This window comes from Camelus dromedarius, chromosome 8, assembly GCF_036321535.1.
Source record: "Camelus dromedarius isolate mCamDro1 chromosome 8, mCamDro1.pat, whole genome shotgun sequence".
Lineage (NCBI taxonomy): Eukaryota > Metazoa > Chordata > Mammalia > Artiodactyla > Camelidae > Camelus > Camelus dromedarius.
In genome coordinates this window covers 36,390,485-36,412,808 of record NC_087443.1, presented here as the reverse complement: position 1 = coordinate 36,412,808, position 22,324 = coordinate 36,390,485, and the positions used below count along the sequence as shown (strand labels likewise).

At 35.9% G+C, this 22,324-nt stretch overlaps 1 protein-coding gene across 8 annotated transcripts in view; it reads right to left on the bottom strand.

Moving 5' to 3' along the window:
* CTNNA3 (catenin alpha 3) overlaps nt 1–22,324 on the bottom strand; it is a 1,350,697-nt gene that overhangs the window by 276,917 nt on the left and 1,051,456 nt on the right. For all 8 annotated transcript variants that reach the window (XM_031461217.2, XM_010985795.3, XM_064488129.1 and 5 more), the window contains one exon: nt 2,124–2,275. In XM_031461217.2, coding sequence (XP_031317077.2) covers nt 2,124–2,275 — 152 coding nt within the window. The remainder of the gene's footprint in view (nt 1–2,123; nt 2,276–22,324) is intronic.

The following is a 22,324-nucleotide window of genomic DNA, read 5'->3' as shown; positions in this document are numbered from 1 at the left end:
TAACAGTGTGCTTTTCGGTAGTCTTCTCTGAAAAGTTTGTTGAAAGGTTTAAAAAGGTCTAGCAAAGAACACAAAATACTAAATTATTCCTATGAGGAAAAGTTAAAAGAAACTGAGTTAAAAAAACAATTTACCTTGAGAAAGAGATGACTATAGGAACAAATTACAACCCTCTAAGGCTGTGAATAATTATAATAGATTGTTTTCCTGCCCTAAAGAGGTCTGCTGGATGTGAGGATATACAGGGATAATGGCCAGATAATTTAATTTGCTATTAAGCAAGCCATTTTGATAATAAGAATATTTTTAAATACTAGAATATCCAAGTGAGAGAGATTATGAAACTTTTTTCATTCCTAGATGGCTTTAACAGGAAAAAAGTGCATTCCCTACACTGGTTCACCTATGCTTTTTCACTGGTTTATCTTCTCATATACCCACCCAGGGATACTGGAGATGTAGGGGTTTCACTCTTGTAAAACTATTTCCTGAAGTTCATGTGTCTTGTTCATACTTTCCATGTTTCTCTCATAGTTTCACTTACAAATTATGCTCTTAAGTAATCCTAGTCCACCAGCCCACTAGTCCACACAGTGAGGTATAAAAATTTCTGTTAGAAGAAGAAAATATTTGGCAAAGGTACTCAGCAGCTCAGACATAGTACTAGTACAGTGTCACAAATCCCAGTCACGTATGAACAAACACTTCTAGGCTGTCATAAATACATATTCTGAGGTTTCTCCCTTATATGTGTAACAGACCTGCTTGCAGTTTTTCCCAAGCTCTGAAGTGCTAGACTCCACGTCTTGACTCCTCTAGACTTTCTCTTACAATTTCTTCCATAACTATCCATCTGCCCTGCCAGACTTCTTGACTTTTATTGGCCCTTTTCCTTACACAGTCCCCAAATGACTCCACTTTTATGACCACTCAGTGTAACCAAACTATGACTTTCAGACCTGTCAGACACTATGGATGCTCCACTCGTATCTTGACACAGCACGTCCAGTTCCATCTCAGTCTTACCAACAGTTAAATCCAGAGGCTTTCCAATTGAACTCTGCTCATACTTGCAAACTGCACTCACCAGTCCTACTGAATTCTCTTACAACAACTGTTACTCTGCCTGTGGGTGGCTTTTTTTGGCCACAAGAGCTTGACTGGCCCAGCAGGAGGGTCTGAGAACACCTCTGAGGAGGGGTAGTCTTTATCAAGGATGAACAACTGAATAAATTGAATTCTGTTCCCCTTAGGTAAGATAATTCTGAGGTACACTCCATAGTCCTTCCTAGACTTCCCCAGCAGGCTCAAACCCCAGTTGCCTGCAGGGACTCATCATTACACCTTATTGGTTTTCCTTCCCTCCTTGCCTCACTTTCTGTCTCACTGTTTCCTCAATAGGCTAATAACACAAATACTCGACTCTGCCTCCAGGTGAACCAATCCTAAAATAAGCCATCTCCTTTTTTTTCTTTAATAAATTAAAAAGTACTCCACATTAACATACTGAGTAAAAGCAAATAATCCTGGTCTATGTATATGCAGTGTGCCAAAACAAACGACTCATTCACACCCTGGGGAAGATGGTATGTATTTCCCCAAACAGACAACTCCCAGACTGAGACAGTTCAAATGTTCATTGTTCCTGGCAGTTCCAAGTGAGATTTCTTACAGAACAGTCTGATTTTATGATCTAGTATAAGAGAGTTCAGCCAGAGAAATACCTGTTTTAAACACATTTTTCTACAGATTTCAGTACAGTGATGAGAAAGAGGCTCTCCTTTCGGTCCAAGAAAAAAAAGTCAATTACTTTGCGTGTGTTTCTTGGCTCCTGATCATGCTACATGACACTTCAGCGAACCCTGCACACAGAGAATCCCATCATTTCTGCACATATGGCAGTTGAATATGCTCATTTGCATAAGTTATAACCATATACATAAGTAAAAGCGTTGTTTGTGACAGTAGATCTGACTTTGGGGATACATATGAACTTCTAAAGTTCTAATGGATTTCAGCATTGACATTATGGCTTAGAAATAAAACACTTCTTGCAATCATTCCAGGCATTCCAGATGGTGAAGAGTGTTAAAATAATTCAATGGAAGGTAAAGTAAACTTACCCGAATCATCATGACTGAACATCTGATATCATGAATTGTATCATAGATCTTCTTGGAGATGTCCACAAATTGATTATCATCAAACACATCCAAAGAGCTTTTACTTAAGGCTTCCAAGGCAACATTCACTTGTGTTACAAATTCAGGAATTGCTGTTAAAATGAGTAAGAAAGAGAAGATTGTCCTATTTGTATTTTCAGATTTCTGGAGTTCTCAGGAAATAGAGACTCTTATTTTAAAACAGATATTTGATTAATAACATTTTGATCATTTTTTAAAATACAGACAGACAAAACATTTTGGCATGATAATCTGGAATCTCTGAAATGTAAAGGAAACCAAAGATAATAAAGGCATATTTATAAAAATGTTATAAAAGATTATTTTTTTTCTGGTATTTTGTTTTTAGCACATGTAGAACTATATAATCCTTTTTCATCTTATCCAAGGTAGGATAAAAAAATTACAAAAAAGAATTAGTATGAATAACAGTTGAAATTGTAAACATAAAGATGTTTAAAGGAATAAAAAGCATTAGAGTTGCTAAATAGAAGAAAATTAAAGGTTCTAATTCTACTACTTTAAACCTTATTTTAATAAAATATTTTCCCTATCATCAAAAAGATTAATACAAAGAAACTGGGGATCTTATATTCAAAATGTTTAGATATAAAATGACACAACTTTGAGTGTAGGTATAAATCAATCAGTAAAGCCAATCCATAGAATGTCCTTTTTAAATTAAGATTTCTAAATAGTCTCAGTTAAAAACATTTCTCCAACTTTATTTTTAAGGTTAATGGTAATAACATTCATTAACTCTTCACTAGAGTCAAGGCACTTTCCTAAGTGTCTACTGTGGTTTAAATCTTGAAACAACCCCCATGTTAACCTGGGATTAATACTTAGTTGAAAAACTAAGACAGAAATCAAGAATTTTTCACAGGGTTGTTCTGCTAATATATGACAAAACAGACATTTGAACTCAGACTGTCAAAAGGCAGAGTTTACACTTTAAACTGCTATACCATATCATCTTGAGAAAGATTCTGCCCCATGTGAAGATGCAGGATAAAAACAGATTAACTGTTCAAGCAATGATTCTAAATCTGGAAGATATAAGCACTTTATCTGGTACAGAAATACTAATAACTTTTTTTCATACATCTAAATCTCTATTTGCACGTAGGGCATACCATGTCTTGCGATCTTACCTGCTATGATCTTAATATGGGAAAATGTTGGTCATATACATGGGTACTCAAATTTTACCTAGCCCCTTCTTTCCTCCACCTACTAAAATGTATCACTTTTACCCTACTACTTAGTACTATACCCACCAGGGTTATTCACTGTGCTTTTCTTTGTCCGTTCTGTTGGACATATTGCCCAACAAAAAGTGGTACTTGGCCACATATGGCTATTAAACATTCATTAAAATAAAATTAATTTTAAAATTTGGTTCCTCAATTACATTTACCACATTACAAGTGTTCAACAGACATATATGGCTACTGAATTCTGTTTTGAGAGTGGAGATATGGTACATTTCTATCATCACAGAAACTTCTATTAGATACTACTACTGTATAGTGAGATTTCAATCAAATCACTGTCTCACTTTCAGGGAATGGAGTAACAAAGCAAAGGAAAAAGCTAACTCATACCACTTTGCCAAGGAGAAATAGTCCTAGATCACAATTCCCTCTAATACAGATGTGGCTCCCAAATTATATCTCTTATCTAGATCTTTTCCCTGAATTCCACAACTACATATCCCACTGTCTGCAGCAAAATTCTCTCTGGATCTTTCATAACACCTCAAATCCATCCTCTCTAAACCTAAACACATTCTTTTCTATCTGAAAAGCCTAATTTTCTGTGACGATGTTCTCTCTTAGTGCCCAGTCATCCATGAAAAAAAAAAACCCCACGTGTCTTCATTGACTTCACTGACTTCCAAATGTCTGCTATGTGTCATCTCCTCTAAATATACTGCAAATCCATTGCCAATGCTAGTCCCACTGCCTCTAGCCATGATTATCTCCTGCTTGAATGCTCACCATAGTCCTCCTGCCTAAGTTTTTTTCATCCTTCAGACTCATCTTAAGTATAACCTTATTGTAAAGCCTACTCTTAGCATTAAGAGTAAACCTATTAGTATTAAGTACAACAGTGTCTGTCACAAAATTGATTCTCAATAAGTTGTTTTATTAATGAGTCATGTTCAAAATGACTACACTGTTCAAAAATGTCCATTGGTTCCTTGAAACTTCTTCCTGTTTGTATTCCAAGTGTCTAGCCTGGCACATAGTATATAAGTAAGTGAATAAATTAAGTAATTGAATGAGTTAATGAATAAATGATTGAATAAATATAATAAATAAAAGCCAGACATAAATGCAGGTACAATTCAATATGTTCGCCCTGCATTTCAACAGAATTTAGGTCTTGTTGATACTTGGAAAGCTTCAAAAATACATTTATGTGGGCTTATAAGAACATTCAACTTATTTAATTAGTTAATCTTTACTTTTCAGTGTTGAGAGAAGAAGGAACTCTTAAGAAAATGAGTCCATCTGTCTCTCATTCCCTTTGGGTTCTTGGAGTGAACAGCAAACTCTCCACCAAAACTTCTACTCTGAACATGACAAAATGGCTCCTTGTCACTTTGACATCCTCCATTAACCCTGAAGACATAGCTAAATAGGAAGAGATGTGAACTCACAAACTATGGTGGTCTATCATTACAAGACTATATACATAATCTTCCCTGTAAAAAATGTTTTTTCTCATCTACCAAACAAGTCTGCCATACAATAATAATTTAACTCTATCAATATCTTCAGTCTGTTACTACTGTCTCTATAATACGAAACTGCTTCCATCCCATCTATGTAGATATTGCTCAAAAAAAGGGGAAAAGTAAAAAATCACATAAAGGTCTAGTTTTCACTGCCATGTGAGATAATGTGAGAAAGATTTAGTGTATTTTAAGGAAAATACAACATAGCCTTTTCATTACTGCAACATGATTTCAACTCCTCTAGGAGCCTGTTACTAATAAACTAATATTAGTGCCAATTAAAATAAAATCTTTGAGAAGCAAATGTTTAATTTCTAAAGTACAGATGGAAACAACTACTTTTTTCACTCTAACAGCATAAATGAACTATTCAAAGATGATATGTAATAGATTTCTCATTTCATTAGCTTAAACATCAGCTGTGGGTGTGATTTATTCATACTATGGACATATGGTTGCTTGGATCAGAGTAGGAGTGAATTTTTTTAATGTTTTCAAGAAAATACAAAGTGAGTATAATTAAGTAGCCAGTTAAAGGTAATTCAGAAGGAAAAACAAATTGACAAACCTGTCTCGAATCTATAATCTACCTAAGTTTCAAGAAGGCCCCGTTTACACATAATATACCATCCTGTTATACAGTCATTGATCAAGAAAGGGGATACCTTAAACAAATTCACTCTAATCAATTGAAATGCCAGGTAGAATAAACTGTTCTGAACTTTGGAGCTTAGATTTATTAAACAGGAGTGGCCTACGGGTCAATACCTTGTCAGTTTCAAACTTACAAGTATCTTGTCTATTTTAGACAAGCAAATTCTAAGCCAGTCCTGAACTCAACAGAGGTGGGTACTCCTCTACCAACTTTATTCAGCATGTACAGAGTAATAATATTCACTGAGTACTTACTCATCTTGGCATGGTGCTAAGCATTTTATATGCGTTGTCTCATTTAATCCTCCCAGTAGCCCTGTGAGGCAAAAACCATTACTACCCTGTTACTGATGAGGAAACTGAGGTCAAACAGCTGGTAAGAGGCAGGCCGCTGAGACTCCAGAGCCTGCTCTCTCAGCCCCAAAGCCACACTGCCTCCTTCTGATAAGTAAATATCCTTGGGACGTCTTAATTTCAGCGCTCCTGGGGAAATTAATGTTAATTTTCTGGCAACAGAGCCAACTTCTCCTAGGCATTGAGTCTCTCTCCGGTAGTAACTCAGTAATATTTTATCCTCTCTTAATTCTTAGTAGGTGACAGTACATAATTATCAAATTAAGTAGATCAGAAAAAAATTCAGACTCATTATAGGTAAAGTCTAAAATGATGTCACCAAATTATGTTTTCTATCATGAATAAAATATAGATAAATGTATTTCAAATTATATTATTATCTTTGAAAATTACCTATATTAGAGGAATTTGGCTTTGAAAATTCACATTACACTGTCATCACTTTTTTTTTACATTATGCTAAGTGGGAAGAAATTAGTTACAGCAGAAAGTGCAATTAAGCATATCCATGACTTCTATAAATGCCTCATGCCTTTCATTTTTTAAGTTTATTGAACAAACATTGATTATCAAACTTTTTAATATTTCAGAAGCCAATATTATGTGTCAGGAATGTGCTTGGTCCCTCACAGATCAGATTATATATCATAAAAGTCAATAACTAGTAAGAATTTTGCTATTTTTCAAACGCAAGAATCAAGGATCAGACTGAGTGCTTTATCATACAGTTCATATCATACAGTTAACAAGAGTAGTACTTCTGACCTCACTATTCTACTCTACACCTACATTTCAAACATCTGGAGTAGCTCCAAAAACAAACAAATAAACAAAAAAATAACACAGAGAAAAGACTTTGTCATGGCTTCATGATACTGATAACTTTTTCCCTTTTGGTAGAGTTCTTTTTTCTACTTATGAAACTCTAGACCACTTAATCAGTCTGAGTGCCAGCTTTGGGTATCTCCAGTGACTTAAAGACTTAGCTCTTTTCCCTGGAACTTTAATTTTTAAAAATCTTTATGTTTCTATTCATTGGTTTAATCATATATTAGTCATTTACCAATTTCTATTAAGATTCAGCTCTTTCACACTTTCCCTCACATCATTTCCATATTTGTTTACATCACAATAATTGGTTAAATGAATATAACTATTTAAGGACTGAAAGTTGGACTTGGACCAAGTAATGTTCAGAGTCCAGAGTGCTAACCATTACACCATGGAACCTCCCTTCCAAGTAATGCTCTCTGATGACTTTGCTCATTATGTATCAACTTTATTTTAATAGAGTTAACAAATTGCCTTTTAAAAGTTTTTTTTGGTTAGTTTTCTGAATTTCTTAGTATGAATTCTCAAATATTTAAATTAAATTAAACTATGCAATTTCCTACACTATCGACCTTCTCAAAGTTCATCAATTTAAATTTTTACCAGGCATGATAGCCAACCCTCAGGGGAGCCTCTAATAATCCCAGCCTCCTGATATTCACATCTTAGTTTACACCATCCTTACTTTGTGCCAGATCTGTGTGCCCAACAGCATAGAGTGTACATGATGGTATGTTACTCCTTAGGCTATGTTAAAAAAGACTTCAAGAATTCTGTCTTGATCATTCTCTCCTGCCTGTTGCTTGCTCTAGGGAAGAGTGTCATAGAGAGGCTAACATGGCAAGGAACTGAGGCTGCTAGCTAATAGCTAGCAAGGATATGAAGCCTTGGACCAGCAGCCATATGAGTGAGATCAGAGGTGGGTCCTCTACTTTCACTGGAGCCTTCAAAATAGCTGCAGCCTCAGATGACATCTTATCTTGACTGCAATGTCATGGGAGACTGAGGCAGGACCACACAGCGAAACCACTTCTGGATTCCTAAATCTCAGAAAATATGAAAGGTAATAAATATTTGCTGTTTTAAACTGCTAAGTTTTAGAGCAATACATTTTACAATGGATAACTTCTACACTAAAAGACTGGAAAGGTCTAAGAGAATATGTTAGTTTTGCCTGTTTTGGTTCATTCCAATGGAATCATGGATCTATTCTTCTGTATCAAGTTTCACTCAACATTAAACTTACATGATCTGATTCACAATGTTGTATGTAGGTTTAAATTACTCATTCTTATTACTGTATAATATTCCATTGTACAATTGTAACACAGTTGATCTATCCAATCTATGGTTAATGGGCATTGGAATAATTAACAGTTTGGGACTATAAGTGATGCTGTGAACATATCGTACATCTTTTGGTATTAGGAATATATATACATATTTTCAGGGAACTTGCATCCATATTTTCATGGAATATACCTATCAGTGGAATTTCTGAGTTCTGAGTGTATCAGTGATACACTTTTGTATCACGTTAGTAGACACTGCCAGTTTCTAAAGTGTGTGGAACACATTTTACTCCTATGGACAATGCCTGAGAGTTCTAGTTGGTCTACATCCTCAGTAACACTTGGCATATTCCAGTTTTTATATTTTAGTCTATCTGGAGAGTATATTTTTCCGTCTTCTAATATATCGATCAGGTGTGTGTGTGTGAGTGAAGTTTCTGCTGGTTAAGCCTCTGGATTACTTTCATTTTTTATCTACTCTCTTGTTGTTCTTGAGTTAGAACAGTAAATTTTTCCTCTTTTAGAATTACCCACCATCCTATCTATTGCTCAAGATCATTCTTTAACCTCTACCATCAACAAAAACACACACAGGCAAATAGTGGAAGCAAAACAGAGAAGTTTTGTGGTTTGAATTTCTAGCCAAACACAGATCAGTGTGCAAGGACTATCTTCGGCCACAGAAACAGGAAAATGTGAAAAATAAAAAGAAACCTCATTTAAAATGGATTTGAGAGGCAAGAAGGGGTGGCTGTCACACCCTACTTCTTGACATCAACTGCAGACCCAACAGGAAAAGACATACCTTTCCATCTCCAAAGAGAAAGAGGTTACCATTTTACTACCCAGCAGGAAAATGGAAGAATTTCTCCTTGCCTGATAACAGCCCAGCCAATGAGACTGTCACAGCTCTGCCAATGAAAAGCCACTATACTTCAAACTCCCAACTTCCTCCAATGGACTCCTTGTTTATAACAGCTCTGCCCAGCACTTTCCTCTCTATAAAATGATGTTCCTCTCCTTTGTTTTCAGGACCTGCCTGTGGTTTGCCATAGATTCCATGTCCTGAGTTGCAGTTCTCTGCTGTCCCTATATAAACCCATTTTGCTGGTAAAATAACTGTTTTTTTTTTTTAGGTCAATAGAAATGTCTACAGAAAAGGAATCTTTAAAGATGCTGAGGTACAGATGGAGTGGGAGGGCATCTAGTAGGAGAAACTTATTTTTCTTTGACCCATGGTGTTGAGATGCTTCTTCACATGTTGCTGATGATTCCTTGGGTGAGAATAAAAAGGGTTGATATCAGCTCCCCAAATGCTAACTCCCTCTGTCCAGCTGTCTACGATTACATGCCTGAGTAGAGCCCTTTCCCTGATCCTGTCTACCTGGTAACTTTCTACCAATTCTTTCCATTTAATTTAGATATCAGCTCTATCTAAAGTTTCACAGAAACTTTCCCTGATAACCACTCCCACCCATGCCTCTAGCTGTGTTAGGTAAACTTGTCTCTTGGATATGCTAACACTTCAGACATACATTTGTTAAAGAGCCTATGTTTCCAACTGTATGTTTTTTTCCTATACTTAGCCACTTCCAAAAACTTGAGAGAGCACTTTTAAAGTCAGAAACTGTCAAGTCACCTTTGTTTCCTCAGAAAAGTGGTATATAGTCAGAATTCAAAATTATGTACTCGGACTCAGAACCTGTACCTATTACCACTATGTTCTACTGCTTGAATGCAAGCATAACCACGCTGAGATATGTCCTCAAATGTTAAAGAACGCTGAGGGTGAAGAGAAGAACCAAATCTTCAAGAGAGAAAAGGTCATCCATAAAATACTAAAATCAGATGAATATCAGACTTCTCATGAGCAACACCAGATACTGAAGGAACAAATATGAAGCAATGCATACAAATTCTAAGGAGAAATGATTTTAAAATTGAAATTTAATACTCAGCGAACTCATTAACTAAGTGAACAGTGGGATAAAGATTCTTTCAGACATGCAAGTACACAGAATATTTAATTTCCCTGAACTCTTCATTAGAAAGATACTCGTCAATAGATTCTTTTTATTTTTTAAATGGAGGTACTGGGGATTGAACCGACGATCTCACGTATGTACTACCACTGAGTTATATCCACTCCTACTCTGCCATTGTCAACAGATTCTTAAAACAAAAGATGAATCAAAAGAGCAAGGCATGGTGCTGAGGAAACAGTGGAATCAGAAAAGCACTGTAAGACATAACCTGGGGTTATTTTTACGTGCTGTAGCATTGAAACTATAAGAAAACATGTAGATGTTTTGGGGAGTCAGGGGTCTCATTATGGAATAACAGAGGTACTACTATAGAATGTGATAAGACAAAGAACCCAATGGGATGGGATCGCATTGGAGATGTCCGCATGAACTCATGATTTCATATAGAGCAATATACTACCTTCTGTCTAAGAATGATGGGGAAATAAGAAAGCACATCTTAATTTGTTTATTTTCATACATTTAAAAAGACTCACATTAAAGATAAAGGAGTAGGGAAACTTGCTATTTACAAGGGATGCTAAGAATACGGTAGAAGGAATATGAGAAGAGGGAACATATTTTGTATAGTATATTTTTAACTTTTGTAAGCATGTTAGGATTATATAATTTCAAAAACATAAAATTGACACTGAGGATATGGGCAGGGGAAGGAGACCTAAAACCAAATGTAATAGCAGCAAATGAACAAATGAATTTGTTCTGAATTTTCAAGGTGTGTACTATTGAGTTGCTTATACTTTACTACTTTCTAAAGCTGTGCTCGCCAATACACTAGCCTCTAGAAATGTCCTACTATTTAATTAAATTTACATTAAATTAATACAAATTAAATACCATTAAAAATTCACCTCCTCAATCACTCCAGCCCACCATGTGTGCCTACCATTTTAGACAGTGTAGATATAGCTTAGTTCTATCACTGCAAAATGTTCTGTTGGACAGCACTGTTCCAAATACTTGCAATTAACTGTTTGCTGAGCACCTGTCCTCTGTGGGACACTGGTATAGTTGCTGTAAGAGGAATATGAGTACCATCTGTGTCGTTTATCCTTGTATACTTCACCAATATAAGTTATAAACCTTTGGAAAAGCCCACTTTGGCACTTAGCAATGTCCTGGGCTATAGCAAAATTGTGTGCCAGATTCCATTTACTTACACCACTCTCAGCTTTGTTGTTCAACATATATCCACCTTTGTATAAATATAGGTGATTACCTAAATAAGAAAATATATGTTTTATTTGAGCTTTGAGAAATTATAGGTGGAGATCTTTGCTTACTGTGTTAATCTCATGAGGGTTATGGGATTCCACATCTGCTGAAATAATACTAGTTGTAATGTAAGTTAAAAATGTTCTGAAATTTCAGTGCCAACTTGTCACTTTAACAGAATTGTCATTATTTTCAGTGAGTGAAAAAGTAGAGACTCAATCGCATTGTTAGTAGTGATGTTACTTTCCTTGTAGTAGTGCAGAATCACATGGTTTGTAAGCGTTTACTAGGTACAAGCATACAATGTTAAGATTTTCAAAGAATAAATTCATTTTTCTTGTATCTGACATTCATATATCTTGAATCTTCTTAGTATTACAATCAATATCTTAAAATTTTCAGGGAACCCAAATTAATATGATTTAAATATATATGCATGTATATTTCATTTGATAGATATTTTTCTACAAACTCAAATAGAAATTGATTGTGAATTTCTTGAGTGAGAGAGCCTGTTGTATAGAATTACTCCTTTTACTAATATTTCTTGAAAGAATGAAGAAAATGTATTTTAAATGCAGTAGGGAAGCTCGCTATTTAAGGCAACTGAAGTGACCTCTTTTATAAATATTTACCCCAATATTTCTTTTTTTGTAATGTTGGACTTACGTACACTGGTTTACAAACACTATTTTAAACAAGTCTACTAAAGTAAATCAAGATTTATAACTGATAATTTTTCAAATATTTACAGAAATACAGAAATCCCTAAGGCCAGTCAAAAATTTCTTTTTAAAAAGGAGCTAAAATTCTTCTTTAAAATGAAGGGATTAATCTACTTCTGGCGTAGACATTCTCTGGCTCCAAGGGTCAGTTCACAATCTTACATGCACTGCATTCTCTGTCTCTGGCTATATTTGATTATAAACAGAAAGACATTTAAAAAATAAATGAATGGACTGGAAGATGGTAGAGGAATGGATAGATGAAATAAAGCATGGGTTGTTGGAAGAAAAGTTAGGTGCATAGAATCATAGGTGTAACGATGTGTTGTTAGTGGATGGAAGGAGAGATTAATTTTTGTAACTCTCCTAAAAAAAAAAAAAGAATTCAAAGAAGCTTAAAAAAGAGGCAAAGGTACAATAAGCTTTTAACACTTAAAATAAGGCCAATGTAACAGGAGCTACATAATGAAAATTAGGGAATACAAGCATAATTACATCAAAAATTCTAGCATGAAGGTACAGTGATTAAGTATAAAACTGATGTCTTGTTATTTGGGGCAAAAATGAAGCAACAAATTGCTTGGTTCCTATTATCTACTAAAATAAAACTGAGCACTTAAAAGTTTTCACTGGGAGATATTTTAAAAGATTTTTCTCTTGAACATCACATGCTAAGGGGGATGAATCTCTCATTTAGGTATTTATATTTTTTGTTATTAAAAAACATAACGAACAATAGTCTACCACAAATAGTGTTACAAATGATATAAAAGTCGTCTTCATAAGAATATTTCTTTTCCACATTATCTTTTTTCAGAAAGTTAACATCCTAGAATTTTGAGTTTGCACCTTTTTGTATTTCTGATATGATACAAAAATAGAACGTACAGAATTTTGATTCTAGAGAGAAATTTAATGGATAAATGAATGGAAAAAAATCTCAGCATGAATTTTTACAGGAGTGAATCAAATCATTTGAAATTGATGTCAACAGTGAGTTAGTTCTTAAAGGATGGGCATTCGGGGTTATCTAGCAAAAGGACTTCTATTTGTTTTAGATACTAAATGCTGACAGGGTAAATTGATATTTTCTTGTGAAAATGAAAGTGACTCCTGTTCTTGCTGCAGAAAGCCTCAGATCTGGATTCCAAATATGATAATCCATCTGAAGGTGACCACCACAATGTCTGATGCATAATATGGTTCTAGAATAATAGCAGACAAACATTTATTGATTGCTAAGTACCAGTGATTTTGCTAGTGCTTTACCTATGTTGGAATCAGTAAAGTGTGATGGTGACATGTCTAGATATGAAGTCAAACTTCCTAGTGGGTGTCACTTTCTTCTTTGCATTTTATATGCATTGTGTTCTCTGGAGTTGTGCCAAGCTGTAGCTCTGAGTAAATGGTAAATTCTTTCCTAAACTTTATTGTGACATAGTGGTTTTTGAACTTTACTCTGCATCAGAATCACCCGGAGGGTCCCTTAAAACACAGATGATTGAGCTCTTTCCATAGACATGGAGAAGAATTCAAATTTTAACAAGTTCCTAAGTAATATAACGCTACTGATCCAGGGATCAAACTTTGAGAATCGCATGTAGCAGATATAATTGGTTCGCTCCCTGATACTCATTAACAACATCCTTGTTAAAAGAACCCTGAATTTGCTCATCATCCAAACAACAGAAAGGTGATGTAGTTCTCAACTTAGAGGTAAATCCTGATTATTACCCAATAATTTCCATTGTCGGTGATTGGTTTAAAGAGAACCTGACAACCTGTTCCAGCCAGTGAGATTTAGGGAAGTGTACTGGGGAAAGGTTTCTGGGAAAGGTTTTCATGCTTAAAGGAAAAAAACAGAGAAACGGTCCCTCTTCTCTTTCTAGATGTTCTCCAGTCTGGATGTGACTCCTAAGAACTGCTGTGGTCATCTTGCAACAAAGAGAAAAGCTGTCATAGCAGAACAGCAGAAGAAAAATATATGTATCCCTATTCACGTTAAGGAACTGTTGAATTAAGTGACTCTGGACTTCTTGATATATAAACCTGTGAAAATTTCTGTTACTCCTAGTTGTAAGAAGTATAACTGGTTAATGCAATTTAATTTAACCCTAAAAACAAATCCACTTTAAAGATGAGAAAAGTGAGATTTTGACAGCTACCCATATTTATAGTTAATAATAGGACCAACTTTTACACACAGCTCTGCTAACTCCAAAGCCTGTGTTGCTTCTACTGCTGTTCATACTGATGGATGTGTTTTGAGGTTATTTTTGTTTATGTTTTAATTTTTGTGCCTATCTGAGTGATTTTTTTTTTCTTTAAGTCAGATAGGAATAAAAAATGTCTCTAAACTCAAATGTTGCTCAGAGGGCAGATTTAACTCAACACAGATGTTTGAGATTGTTTTATTCCATATACTTTTAAATTCAAATGTTAGGGAAAAAAGGGAGGAAGCTATAGTATTATATACTTAGAACTGACTAGGCTACATAAACTATGTTCCCACTAATACTAGAGGGTTCTCTTTTACTTACATACAAATTAAAACTGAAGACATAAAGTATCAGAGATTTTGGAACTAAGATTAAGACCTTGGAACTAAGGCCAGATCCTAAATGGTCTTCACCATCTTTACAATAGAATATATGTACTTGTACATGCTTTCTTAAAAATTTGAGTTCTCTAAACATAGCTAATTGATTCCATTGTAGGATTTTTTTTTGTCTTGATCCTGTGTTACTTAAGAGCAAAACTATGTATTTTCTATATTTTAACCCCAATTACATTGTTCTTTGTGATAACCAAAATGCTGATTGCTAGCTATGCTATTGGTAAAAAAAAAAAAAAAAGTATTTGAATTATATGAGATATGTCCACCCTTTCCTGCACTTTCTGTTTACTACCTATATAAATAGAACTTCCAAATTTCTACACTTGGCTCTCATTTTTCCCTAACCTCAGATGTGTGGTCTTCAGTGTATCTCAAACTGCACAAACTATAAGCACCTTCCATTTCAGCATATACAAAAATGAAGTCATCACCTCCTACCAAATTTCCCATCATTGTTATATTTTCCATCTTAGTAAATGGGATCACTGTCTACCCGAGCACCTGACCATGACGACTGGGAGTCATTCTTACCTCCTCCCCCTCCCACTATCTCCCCTCTCTCATTGTATATGGTTCCTTTTTGCATGCTATATAATCCTTGAACTGGAATTCTTTCTAAAAACCCACTACATTGCTCTAGTTCAGGTCTTCCTTACTGTATCGCATGTTGACTGAGATGAGTGCCTCCCTAACCCTTCTGTCACATACAGTCCTCAAATCCATACATCCCACTGCTATCACAGGAGTCATTCTAACCATCGATGCTCACCATTTCTCTGACCTAGTAAAAATCCCTTGGTGGCACCTTAATTGTTGAAAGGATGATTGCCAACATTTTAGTCACTGCATTCATCACCTCCATTGAATTCCTTCCTCCTCCTTCAGCTCCATCTCCAGTAATTTCACATGTGTCACTGTACGCCACAAACATTCAAAACAGCTTATTGCTTTTCTAACACACTGGCTTATATAACCTCTCTATATGTGTTCATTACTTCCTCTCTAAGATTGTATCTTTCTCCATATTCTTCAGGATAGTCATTTTCCCCTCTTTTTAAAGAATCAATACAGATAATACTTATTCAGGGAGACTTTCGTGACTGTTCCCTTTTCTCCATCCACATCTCAGACCAGGTTAATACTCTGCTTCCGTGCTTCATATGCTATTATTTGTCACCTTATTTTATGTTCTACAAAGATAACGTACTTAGAAGGTGTGTGTGTCCTAAATGTCTTGTGTTATCAGCTTCTCTCTTCAAATTTACTCTTCCTTTTCCCCATATACCCTCCACTTTCCATATGCAGCCAACCACTAAGCCTGCAGAGTCAGCCTCCCAAATATGTTCCTGGCACATAGTAAGTAGTTGCTCAGTCACTCTGCATTGAGTGAAAATGCTTTTCTAGTTCAAGTTCTTATAATCCAATAATCCTGCTTCTACACATCCTTGGACTGAGAAAGTACTTCCTAAATTGCCTAATTTTACAAAAAAGAACTTGTAATGAATTTGTTTTGAAATACCGCACTTACTAACTTTACCATTAGTTTAAAGAATTATTAACTCTGTTGCAGAGCATTTAATTTGGGTCTCTCCTTATGGAAAAGTTCACTCTTCAACTATTCTGTTTGTATTCATGAAGGCTCTGCCCCTGCGACGCATGGCTTCACCTCTATAGTGCACACACAGTACATTTAGTGTATTACTGATGGACAAAGCTCTGAAGTTAAGAGGATTAATTAGGATAAAACCTGAAATACCCAAAGCTAACACCTATTCCATGGGTCAGCAAAAATGTTCTGAAAACCTTTCATTTGAGGCAAGAAAAACCTCTCATGTATCACTTTATTATTTCTACCTCTGGAATTCTCCAAAAGTTACCAGGAATCTGCCAGGAAAAGTAGAAAGAGAAAGTATATGTAAGCATTTTTGCTGTCCTTATTCTTAACGGGCTTAGATTTGTCTGCTCGTTTCTCCTCAGAGGACTCTCACGGCTCGGGCTACCTGCCTCACTGTCCTATACACTGCTTTTCCCTCTACTATAGGGGGGAGAATCATTTCAATAGATATCTATTTACCTGTATGTATAATTAGCTCTATTTAAAGAAGAAGAAGGAAAAAAAAAAACAAAGTTCATTGAGATTAAATACTTATGGCTAGAACTGTATAACTAGTAAAAAAAAAAAAAAAAAAAGGTCCCCCAAATAATTCCAAACCATTTTTTATTCTTCATACTTTGAAAAATCTACCTTTAAAAGGTTAACAATCTGTTTGGTGATGTCACAAGCACATAGCAAGCTACACGGCGGCCACAAATGCAGGTTTTGATCACATCTTCTAATGTGATCTCAGTAAGTCTCCTGTCATATTTCCCCGTGTTTCCCATTACCTGTAGAAAATGAGGCAGAAAAGGGCACCAGCCTTAAGAGAAGCACGTAAAGCTCCAGAAACATGAAGAGAATGGTGAGATCATCACCAATTAATGGTATTTTGAAACATACTCATAGAAGAGGTGACATGGAAAACCTCAGGCCTTGTAGAATGACTAAGATATAAACAGAGAGACATATGAAGGCAAGTTGGGGGAAAGGATATCACACAAAGAATAGAACATGAGAAACTTATGGTTGTGATTAAGAAACTAGCAAAAGTAGAGTTTACACTGTAAAAACCATCAAAGTAGTAAAACAGCAAAAATGCTAACAGTTAATTTGAGTTCATATCAGGTTGTGATTTAGATTCCAAGACAAAAGATGGGGTCTTCATTTGGTCGATAATTAATGGCCTTTGGAAATTTTGAATAAGATTCTAACAGGACAAGTAGTGAGAAAGAACATCATTTCATACCTGAACTGGGACAAAATTTCTTGTGCAATATAATTCATCACTTTTTCTGAGAAGTAATTAACATTCCTGATAAAATAACCAGTGTAATTTTCTGATACTCATGAGATTGTAATCGCTTCTAAAAAATTCGACTAGCCTCAACAAACCATCAGGCTGAGAGCCTGTTGAATTTTTGGTATAGTTGTATATAACCTAATAATGTTTGTCTAATTATCTTTTTTTCCCTCCAGGAACCATCTTTACTAGGATGATATATTTAAATTTACTTTTTCTAGAGCTTCTTCCTTTGCAGCATATTTGAAACACAATTTTATCATCTGGTAATAATTAACTTGTTTGAGAAGACAGCTTAACAGTGGTTCTCCACTACTTTCCCCTGAGAGTGTCTCAGGAAGCACAATGGGGGGCAGAGGAGAGGTAGGGTAAAGAGAAGCCCGAATGGGACTAGGTGTCAGTTTCCATACTCAATCCCTGCTTCAGAGAAAGCAGCTCTGTTCTATCTATTTGGATTCCATTTCATTTGAATAAAAGGCTCTACTACTAAAAAGATAGTTTGGAAAGCGCTGCTTTACATGATCGATTTAGAAGTGGTGTGTAAAACTGTATTGTATAACTGAAGCAAGAAGGTAAGTTAGGAGATGCAGAGCAAGCTAGAAAAAAGTTTATAAATATTTGAATGAGAATGTCTGCAATGAGAATGGAAAGGTTGAGACATTTGGCTGAGATTTTATTACTGACGACATGCAAGAGGTAATAGAAAGGAAGGAATCCAAGACAACTAAGGCATTGATACTGGATGCCTAGCAGAAATGTTGGGAACAATTGTCATCATTAAAAAGCTAGGAGGAAAAGAGTCCTCAGAAAGAGAATAGTCTATTCATGTTGAGTTGGGGGTGACCTTCAAGTCCAGATATCTACCAGTCAGAAAGGAGACTGAGGTAGCAGAGAGGGAGGGAGGGAAGCAGAGAATGACAGAGAAACAGAGAGAGAATGATGTGACAAGCAGTTGCATAGAGATGACATCTGGAGCTGTGGCAGTAGGCCAAATCACAGAACTCTGAAGATATTCATTTGGGGGAAAATATATAGAAGTGGAGTTAGCCAATGTGACAGAGATTAAGCTGAGAGAGACTTGGAGAATCAGGAGGACACAAAGTTAAAAATGTACATTAAGATACACATGCTTGGTGTCATGTTAATTTTCCTATAGTTTCAAAAAGGAACTTGGTAGTCAGAACTAAATGTATTTCTACTGATAGCATTTCAGAGACTTGAGACAGAAGGAGCTTCATTCTTTAGGTGATTAGCTGTACATACTGCAGGAATAGCTGTACTGTCTGTGAAAAAGGTACAGAAATCAAAATAATTATTCAAATGTAAGATGGAAGTGTTTTTTGATACTATTGTTTTTACTATTAAATTATGATAGAGGTTGATCAACCTAAGACTTCTTTCTCTTTTTTTCAGCATTCATTAATGATAGTACATTTAACTAATGCATTGTAAGAGTAATGTCCTACTCAAGCAGTCTAAAAAAAGGTTAAAAATGCATAATCATTGGCTGAGTAATCTCTTTATAAGCAATGGTAGGAGAACCCTCCAGCAAGGAGAGCTGAGTGACACAGAGTCTCTCTGCATTTGATTCTATCTGTATTGGAATCTGGCTTACCACCTTTCACAGATAAGAGGATGGGGAAAATGGCACCAGAAGTGAAAGGCTGTGATGGTACAGCATGGGAGGTGACGGCATGTTCAGGGGGCTGGGACAGAGGGAATGCCTGCAGAGACCGTCTGCAACAAGGCAACATCAGCAAGAGTCACCAAGATAAGACAGAAGTCAGGACACCACAGCAGCCAGAAGGAATCAAAAACAGGCTCAGCTAGCCCAAAGGGCTACAAGGCCACAGATGTCAAGCTCTTCCCTCAGTGACTGCTACTGTCCACTACAAAACAGGCTCTTTCCTGGCAAGGGGAGCAGGTCATACCTATCGCAGTTATCGCACAGGAAATAACCTGTCAGTACATCATCTCTGAACACAAAGAACTAGATAATGGTCCCAAGTTCCGTCAGCCAAAAGTCCCAGTCACTTGAGGAAGTAGAAATATGGAACATGGTGCATTCTTATAAATCTTATCTCTCACTGTCACGTGCTTTAGTAGAAAACATTTTAGAGGTGGCAATAACATTCTGTAGTATTGGATTATTTTTTCAAAATCCTTCGAACGCGGGGAATTCATTTTTAAACTTGGGGTAGGTAATAAGTAAGGAACATCTATGTTGAACGATTATCATAAGCAACACTGATTTTTAAAAAATGTTTTGTTTTGTACTTCAACTAAAATAGAAAAAAAGAGGTAAGTTCCAAATTCATTGAGCACTTTTGGGTTATGTGTAGGGAAATTAGCCCTTTATTAAAAGAGACGTTAAAAGATTTATAGGAAGAGGCAAGTAGATGAAATTGCCCTGTCAGGATAGTTCATGACTTTTATAGAATAAAAGTAAAACTGTATGATTTCCATTATACTTTCTCAGCTGTTACTCAGATTGATTATAACCATAAAGGAATTTCATATTCTGATTCATCGCCCTGTTAAATGACTATGAAGTCTTCTAAACAAAAGCATGAAATTCTGCTTCCTCTTCCTAGTACTAGATTCACACAGCAGGGTCTCTTTAAAAACGGTCATCATATTTTCTGTTTATCCCTAAATGTGTTTTTAAAATCGCTAAAGTTGGAATTAAAAAAAGAAAACAACTGATCATGCCTTTTGATTGATTTTGAAACTAGAGGGAGTTGTATAATGCTTATAATCCAAGGGAGGATTATCTGTCTGGATTTCAAGAAGATCCTACCTCCCTAAATGTTGTGACATTTTAGAAAATGTTGGTTAAGTATCATGCTTTTCCCCCAGCTTTAAAAAGTAACAATCCAAGAGGGTTTGAAGCTTGATTAGCAAACACAAATAACAAAGAGAAAAGTGGAACGACTCGGAGCAGTATCAAAAAAGTGGATGTGCAAAATTGAAAGCAGAGAAAGAAGCATGCATGGCTTTCTGGCTCTGCTGAAAATCCAAGCCAGAAATACTAATGACTGTCTCTTCTTTCTCTTGTCTACTTTCTTTTGAAAACTGACACTCCCAAATTTGTTCTTTGGGAATAAGACTCACAGTGTTATATCATTTCAGTGAACTGAAAACATTAATGAAATATAATGTGTGAGCAGACAGATTCTGTGATTTATGTATCAACTTACACAAGAAAAGAAAAGTATGGCCGTAGATGTGAGGATGGAGAGAATCCAGTCCTATATATACATTAGGGAGGTAAATAGAATCATTTCTTTTAGAGTCATCCTTTAAACAGAAAACCAAATAATTTAAAATAATTTCTGGGAAAAAGCTGGAAGCATAAACTTGGAAAGAAACATTCCAAAAAGCAGGCTCAGAATACGATTAATCATATATTTTAAAGAAGAGATTTTATACATTGAGGCAAATTTTATATCTGTATCAAAATTACCGCATCTCTGTCCCCTCTACTTAGAGAAGCATTCCATTTCCCTGCAGTATCTCCTCCCCATGTCTTCCACTCCATAGTCATCAAGTGTCTCACATATGCTCAGCCTCCTAGTTAGGATGATTTTTAGCTGCTAGAAAAATTTACCCAGATAAAAACGACTTTAGAAAGAGCGGTTTCTTATTGTCCCACAGGATCACTGCAGAGTTGGGGGATCACTGCATTTGGCAGCTCAACAGTATCAGAAGGATCCAAGCTCTCCTGTGCTTACTCTGCAGCCTCCAGAGTGTCATCTTTTACCCTCAGGCTCACTGTGCATGGCTGCAGTGGCTGCCGCAGCCAAGCCTCATGTAACCCAACACAGAAAGGAAGGAGGAAGGAAATAGAGGTCTCAGTATCTCCCTGTCATTATCTGGGAGGAGAAAATTCTTAGGAGGTTACCTTTATGTCTTATTACTCAGAAATGGGTGGCATGGCTGTGACTAGCAGCAAGGAAAGGAGGGATACCAAGTATCTGGCATTTGGTGGGTAGAGCATGTACTTAGCATGCTCAAGGTCCGTCAATCCCCAGTACTCCATTAAAACAAATAAAAAAAAAAATCCAAGAATCTGACATTTTGTAGTTAACTTGAATAGACTGGACATAGGGTTGGGATTAGAGGCCCAGAATGGTAGTTCCCCTTTGAACTCTAAATGGAGATCACACATTTAAAGCACTTGAAAAAATAATCTATATCAAGAATTAAGCCAGAAAATAGGAGAAGCAATTCAAGAGCAAGAAAATATTTGGGTAACAGAACGTCAGCCAGTGAGGAATATATGGTAGACATCCAACATGGGAGTTAAAAGCAGGCATTTAGATAATAAAATGACATTATTTTGATATGTTTGCAATTTTTAACATGAGAGTCAACATAATAGTGAAAAACTAAGGCTCTATAACTTCATGAGCTAAGGTTAATGAAATATATGAAGAAAATGATAAGGGTTCTTATTTATAAAATAGGCATTGCTAAAAAGCCTCTTAAAATGCAAAATAATCTTATGAAGCATAAGAAGAGTGTGGGACGTAATCTGAGAGCATTACTTGGGACTAGTGTTATTTGGTTCCTTACTGTTTCACCCAGTGAAAAACAATTCTCTTAAAGCACCATTATCTCAATGTCAACCGCTAGAGTAGAGAGCCGCATTATGACAGCTCACACAGGGACAGAAAGCTCAGAGATAACAACCGATACTCAGTGAGGGCAGAGCTCTAAAAATCTGACTTTACTCTCACAAACCCCCCAAGAATCAGTGTGC